We start from the raw sequence: 7,461 nt of genomic DNA, 5'->3' as shown, positions 1-7,461 counted from the left end.
TTGCAAATGTAAATGAGGAAAATACCTAAAATAAATAAATAAATAAATAAATAAATAAATAAATAAATAAATAAATATGTAAGTACACTGTAGCTGTCTTCAGACACTCCAGAAGAGGGAGTCAGATCTTGTTACGGATGGTTGTGAGCCACCATGTGGTTGCTGGGATTTGAACTCCAGACCTTCAGAAGAACAGTCCGGTGCTCTTACCACTGAGCCAACTCACCAGCCCCAAAACCAATCTTTTTTATTTGCTAATTGATGTATTGAGAGAGATGCCATGCCTGGGCAAGTGGGCTTAGGCTAAGAAACCAAGCAGAGGAAGTAATAATTAACAGGCCAGCAGGTAGCTTTCCTCCATGGTCTCTGCCTCTGCTACTACTTGAGTTCCTGCCTTTACTTCCTGCAGTGATTAACTGTGTTCAGGATATGTAAGCCAGGTAAACCCTTTCATCACCATGTTGGTTTTGGTTTATGTTTTAAAATTGCAACAGAGAAGCAAGCAAGGACACTAAGCAAAGCCCTCAAATATCACAAAGCTGACAAGACTGGAATCAGCTGTGAGAATAAAACAAGAAGTGACCAGGATTCTAACAGTAACCAGCTGGACAACCAAACTGGAAATTGACAAACCAGGGCTACAGGACACTTCATGAAGTAATGAAAAATTTGACCTGAAGGATTTGTAGAAAAAAGGAATAAGAACAACTGAAGAACATATATTTGAAATAGACCCCCTCTCTACAACATGAAATTGTGCATACTCAAACATCTTAAGTAAGACTGTTCAATTGCCAAGGTCTCCTCTTCCTAACACCTTAGTTTCTTGCAACTCTCATCAGTGATGAGTGCCTAGCTTTACACAGGGTGTGTTTATTCTTCTTCTGTGGTTCTCTGCTCTTTCAAACCTTTTTTTTCTGTCTATCTTTACACAGTGAAAGCTACATTTACTGTAAAATGACTGCCCTTCGTTTTCTTATGTCCTGACCTTGCAAAACAACTTTCTAACTTTGATCTAACATGTCTCCCATTAGTTTTCTTCCATGTCCACCATCAGCCTCTCACCCATGCCCATCCTCTTAATCTGTGGAACACTAGAAATCCAGCCCAGTAAGGACCAATGGTCCTCTTGGGAAAAGTAATATGTCCACAGTGCCATTAGAATTGGCATAATAAGACAAGAATTTCTTTCCCAGACACAACATATGCCAGGAAATATTCCAAATAGTATTCTGTGCAGGTACAAATCAGTCTTTGTTTATAATGTAAAATAGTCTAAACATTGTTAAAAAAAATTAACATATATATTAGTTACTTTTCATTGATGTAATAAAATAACATGACCAAAAGCAATGTACAGGAGAGTTAGTTTGAGATATGGTTCTAGAAGGATAAGAGTTCATTATGACAGGAAGGAATGTCTATAGATGACTGGATCAGAAAACTGGACAATAATATCTTCAACTCTACACTTCAAGCAAAGAGTGGACTGCAAGTAGGGTGAGGCTACAGACTCTCAAACCTATCCTTAATGACATCTTGAACCTCTCAAAACCTTCCCAAACAGTGTCACCAACTGAGGATGAGTGTTTAAATATCTAAAACTATGGGGGGCATTTCTCATTTAAACCACCACAATGTGTTTTGGATCATTTGTTCTTGCATAGGACCTGTAGATACTCAACCTCATTAAAACATACTTAAGTAAAATATCATTTATTTTATAGATTTCCAGGCCATGGGATTGAAGAAAGGGATGTTTTTCAACCCTGACCCTTATCTGAAGATTTCCATTCAACCTGGGAAACATAGCATCTTCCCGGCCCTCCCTCATCATGGACAGGAAAGGAGATCCACGATCATAGGCAACACTGTAAACCCCATCTGGCAGGCAGAGGTGAGTGTTAGGGAGTGGGGATTCTAAAAGAAAGATAAGAATCAAAATAAACCCACCTCTCTGCTCATCGTGTTGTGGAGCACAGATTTGGTTCTTGAACTTGTGGCCATGAGATTCAGGCCTTAGCAGAGAATTATGTCCTCTAAGGCCTCCAACTCCAGGGTCTGGGATTATTGTCCCAGGCAGCATCAACTAAGGCACTGTCACAGCTACTCTGAATATAACGGGAGAATGCCTCCCCTCCAGCCCAAAATTCAATCCAAGCATCTAGAAATTTTAAAAGAACACAAAAGAAAAGGAAAAAAAAAAGAAAAAAAAATCTTTAATAATGCATGAATGTGGTTGTGGTTATCCCGAGCTTTTGTCCCCACCGGCAAGAACACACTCAGGACAACCGGAATCTTCTGTGGCAAAGCTTTATTGCTTACTTCTCAGGAAGATCCCGACCCCAGAAAATGGAGTCCCTTATATAGCNCTCAGCCATGACGTTTCAGCACCTNATGTGGCGTGACAGCTCTTGATTCGTTGCTCNCCCATCACACCACTATTACACCCCGAGAATGGGCAGTGACTAGGAGTGAGTTCACTCTCGCACTTGCGCACAAGGCTTGTTTACTAGTTAGTCACTGCGGAGGCCAGCGCCATCTTATAATGGCGATTGCTCGCGGCACACGCACGGCTCTCCACAGCGATTGCTCGCTGCACGGCTTTCCACATGTGGTCAGTGTTTAACAAAGACCAGCCTTGATCTGAGCATCCCACAATTTATGCAGGGTCTTATAATCTTACATAAGCTTTCATCTGCAGGTGATTTCTAGATGCTACCAAATGGTACATTTTTTGAGCAATTATCAATTCCAGCTAACAAGATCTTCTCATGTAAATAAAAATAATTTCAATGTTGTTTAAGATTTCAGTGTTATGTAAATAAGACTGCATTACTTTACTTTTGAGGACAAGTCATCTACATCAAAATTGGATATTAAATACTGGAGAGGACTGCTTTCATTTCTTTAGATTCTTTGCACATTTAAAACATGATATCATATGTCCTGGCATTCTACAGATAAAAACAGCCATTTTTAGGTGAACTTTGACATACACAGTAGAATAATGGAACAACTGGATTTCACCGTAAGTGCCCTTGCTTTGTAGCCAAATATCTGACAAGAAACAATTTAAGGAACTGTTTATATTGCCTCACTGAGAACATAGCCTGTCATAGTAGGCAAGGCATGGCAGAGGGAAAGGACTAAGGGTTTGTGCACACAGCTCATTACATCTCTGAGGGTTAGGAAGCCAAGATCACGTGCTGAAACATGGCCAGTTTTAACACTCTAGCTCAGTCCTTATGTCATTACACCTGCTTCTGAGATTCCAGGTAAAGAAATTTCCACAACTTCCCAAACAAAGCCACTGACTGAATATAAATATGAAGTATTCAAACTCATGAAACTGTGAGGGATGTTACACTGTAAAACTATAGCACATGAAGCTGGGCCTGTGCCATAGCTCTCCATACTCAAATTCCACCAGGAGAGAGCTGGCCTCCCTGGAGTGCTGATATACATAAAAGCATGGGTGAGAGCACCACATATGCTCAAATCCCTGGCCCAAGAGGGAGTCTCCAAGAGCCATCAGGACACAGGAAACAAGGAACAGCCAGGGACAGGATCCTTCTACTTTACCTCTGCACCCCAGAGCTAACACAGTGCCACAGCTCCCCATACCCAAATTCTACCCAGAGATAGCTGGACTCCCAGGTGTGCTGACACGAAGGCTTACAGGAAGGACAAGACATAGTCAGAGACAACAAGACCAGCTGACACCACAGACAACCAGACGATAAGAGGCAAGGTCAAGAACATAAGCAACAGAAACCAAGGCTACTTGGCATCATCAGAACCTAGTTCTCCTAGCACAGCAACTCCTGGATACTCCAAACACACTGGAAAAGCAAGACTCTGATTTAAAAATCACAATTCATGATGCTGATAGAGGACTTTAAGAAGGAAATAAATAACTCCCATAAAGAAGTACAGGAGAACACAGGTAAACAAGTGAAAGTCCTTAAAGAGGAAACAAAAAAATCCCTTAAAGGATTATAGGAAAATACAAACAAACAAGTGAAGCAATTGAATAAAACCATGCAGGATCTAAAAATGTAAATAGAAACAATAAAGAAATCAGAAAGGGAGACAATCCTGGAGAGAGAAAACTAAGAAAGAGATCAGGAGTCATAAATGTATGCATCACCAACAGAATACAAGAGATAGAAGAGAGAATCTCAGGTGCAGAAGATACCACAGAAAACAATGACACAACACTCAAAGAAAATGCAAAATGCAAAAGCTCCTAACCCAAAACATCCACAAAATCCAGGGCACAATGAGAAGACCAAACCTAAGGATAATATGTATAGAAGAGAGTGAAGATTCTCAACTTAAAGGGCAAGATAAATACCTTCAACAAAATTATAGAAGAAAACTTCCCTAACCTAAAGACAGAGATGCCCATAAACATACAAGAAACCTACAGAACTCTAAAGAGATTGGATCAGAAAAGAAATTCCTCCTGTCACATAATAATCAAAACATCACATGCACAAAACAAAGAAAGAATATTAAAAGCAGTAAAAGAAAAAGGTCAAGTAACATACAAAGGCAGACCAATCAGAATTACACCAGACTTCTCACCAGAGACTATAACAGCTAGAAGATCCTAGGTAGATGCCATACAGACTCAAAGAGAACANAAATGCCAGCCCAGGCTACTATACCCAGAAAAACTCTCCATTACCACAGATGGAGAAACTAAGCTACTACATGACAAAGCCAAGTTTACACAATATCTTTCCACAAATTCAGCCCTACAAAGGATAATAGATGGAAAACACCAACACAAGAAGGGAAACTACACCTTAGAAAACCAAGAAAGTAATCTTCTTTCAACAAATCCAAAAGAAGATAGCCACACAAAAATAACTCCACCTCTAACAACAAAAATAACAGGAAGAAACAGTCACTGTTCCTTAATATCTCTAAATATCAATGGACTCAACTCCCCCAATAAAAAGACAGACTAGCAGACTGGATATGTAAAAGGGGCCCAGCATTTGCTGCATAAAGGAAACACACCTCAGTGGCAAAGACAGACACTACCTCAGAGTAAAAAAGGGCAAAAAAAAAAAAAAAAAAAAAAAAATCCAAGCAAATGATCCCAAGAAACAAGCTGGAGTAACCATTATAATACTAACTAAAATTGGCTTTCAACCAAAATTTATCAAAAGATAAGGAAGGATACTTCATACTCATCAAAGGAAAAATCTACCAAGAAGAACTCTCAATTCTGAATATCTATGCTCCAAATGCAAGGGCAACCATATTCATAAAAGAAACTTTACTAATGTTCAAAGCACACATTGCACCTCACAGAATATTAGTGGGAGATTTTAACATCCTACTCTCAGCAATGGAAAAATCATGAAAACAGAACATAAACAGTTACAGTGAGACCAAGCTATAAACCAAGAGGATTTAAGAGCTATCATTTCATCCTAAAACAAAAGGATATACCTTCTTGTCAGCACTTCATGGCACCTTCTCCAAAACTGACCATATAATAGGTCACAAAACAGGCCTCAACAGATACAAGAAGATTGAAATAATCCCATGCATCCTATCAGATCACCACAAACTAAGGCTGGTCTTCAATAACAACAAAAACAACAGAAAGCCCGCATACACATGGAATCTAAACAACACTCTACTCAATGATAATTTGGTCAAAGAGGAAATAAAGAAAGAAATTAAAGATTTTTAAAAATTTAATGAGAATTAAGGTGCAACATACACGAACTTGTGGGACACAATGAAAGCACTGCTAATAGGGAAACTCATATCTCTGAGTACCTCCATAAAGAAACTGGAGAGAGTATACACTAGCAGCTTGAAAGCACACCTGAATGCTCTAGAACAAAAAGAAGCGAATATACCCAAGAGGAGTAGACAGCAAGAAATAATCAAACTCAGGGCTAAAATCAACAAAGTAAAAACAAATAGAATTATACAAATCAACAAAACCAGGAGCTGAATCTTTGAGAAAATAAGGAAGATAGATATACTCTTAGTCAGAGTAACCAGAGGACACAGAGACAGTATTCAAATTAACAAAAGCAGAAATGAAAAAGAAGACATAACAACAGACACCAAGGAAGTTCAAAAAATCATCACATCCTGCTATAAAAGCATATACTCAATAAAACTGGAAAAAAATGGATGAAATGGTCAGTTTTCTAGATAGATACCAGGTATCAAAGTTAAATCAGGATGAGATATGCCATCTGAGCAGTCCCATAACCCCTAAAGAAATAGAAGCACTAATTAAAGTTCTCTCAACCAAAGGACCAGGTGGATTTAGTGCAGAATTCTATCAGACCTTCAAAGAAGAACTAATACCAATACCCTTCAAACTATTCCACAAAATAGAAATGGAAGGATCATTACCCAATTTGTTTTATGAAGCCACAGTTACACTAATACCTAAACCACACAAAGACTCAACAAAAAAAGAGAAATTCAGACCAATGTCCCTTATCAATATCAATGTAAAAATACTAAATAAAATTCTTGCAAACCAAAATCAAGAACACATCAAAATAATCATTCATCATGATCAAGTAGGCTTCATCCCAGGGATGCAGGGATGGATCAATATAGGGAAATCCATCAATGAAATCCACTACACAAACAAACTCAAAGAAAAAAATCACATGATCACCTCATTAGATGCTGAGAAAGCTTTTGACAAAATTTAAAAAACTGTTTAAAGTCTTGGAAAGATCAGGAATTCAAGGCCCAAACCTAAACATAGTAAAAGCATTATACAGCAAACTGTAGCCAAATCAAACTAAATGGAGAGAACATTGAAACAATCACACTAAAATCAGGGATTAGACAAGGATGCCCACTATCTCCCCATCAGTTCAGTATGGTACTTGAAGTTCTAGCCAGAGCAATTAGACAACAAATCGTGGCCAAATGGATACAAATGGGAAAGAACAAAGTCAAAATATCACTATTTGCAGATGATATGATAGTATACTCAAGTAACCCCAAAAATTCCAACAGAGAGCTCCTACAGCTGATAAACAACTTCAGCAAAGTGACTGGATATAAAATTAACTCAAACAAGTCAGAAGACGTCCTCTACTCAAAGGATAAATGGACTGAGAAAGAAATTAAGGAAAGGACACCCTTCACAGTAGTCACAAATAATATAAAATATCTTGGTGTGACTCCAGCTAAACAAGTGAACTAATCAGTATCCCCAGAGCTCCCTGGGACTAAACCACCAATCAAAGAAAACACATTGTGAGACTCATGTCTCTAGCTGCATATGTAGCAGAGGATGGCCTAGTTGGTCATCAATGGGAGGAGAGGCCCTTGGTCCTGTGAAGGTTCTATGCCCCAGTATAGGGGAATGCCAGGGCCTGGAAGCAGGAGCTGGCGGGTTGGGGAGCAGGGGGAGCAGAGGGAGGTGGGAGAGGATAGGGGATTGTTGGA

General features: G+C 39.0%; 1 protein-coding gene across 8 annotated transcripts in view; it reads left to right on the top strand.

Annotated features, from left to right (window-relative positions):
• Positions 1–7,461, top strand: part of Hecw1 (HECT, C2 and WW domain containing E3 ubiquitin protein ligase 1) — a 275,440-nt gene that overhangs the window by 167,721 nt on the left and 100,258 nt on the right. For all 8 annotated transcript variants that reach the window (XM_021180044.1, XM_029468504.1, XM_029468501.1 and 5 more), the window contains one exon: positions 1,728–1,897. In XM_021180044.1, the coding sequence (XP_021035703.1) occupies positions 1,728–1,897 (170 nt within the window). The remainder of the gene's footprint in view (positions 1–1,727; positions 1,898–7,461) is intronic.

The sequence above is a fragment of the Mus caroli genome, chromosome 13 (genome assembly GCF_900094665.2).
Source record: "Mus caroli chromosome 13, CAROLI_EIJ_v1.1, whole genome shotgun sequence".
Lineage (NCBI taxonomy): Eukaryota > Metazoa > Chordata > Mammalia > Rodentia > Muridae > Mus > Mus caroli.
The sequence above is the reverse complement of the archived record's forward strand: the minus strand, read 5'-3'. Positions and strand labels throughout refer to the sequence as shown.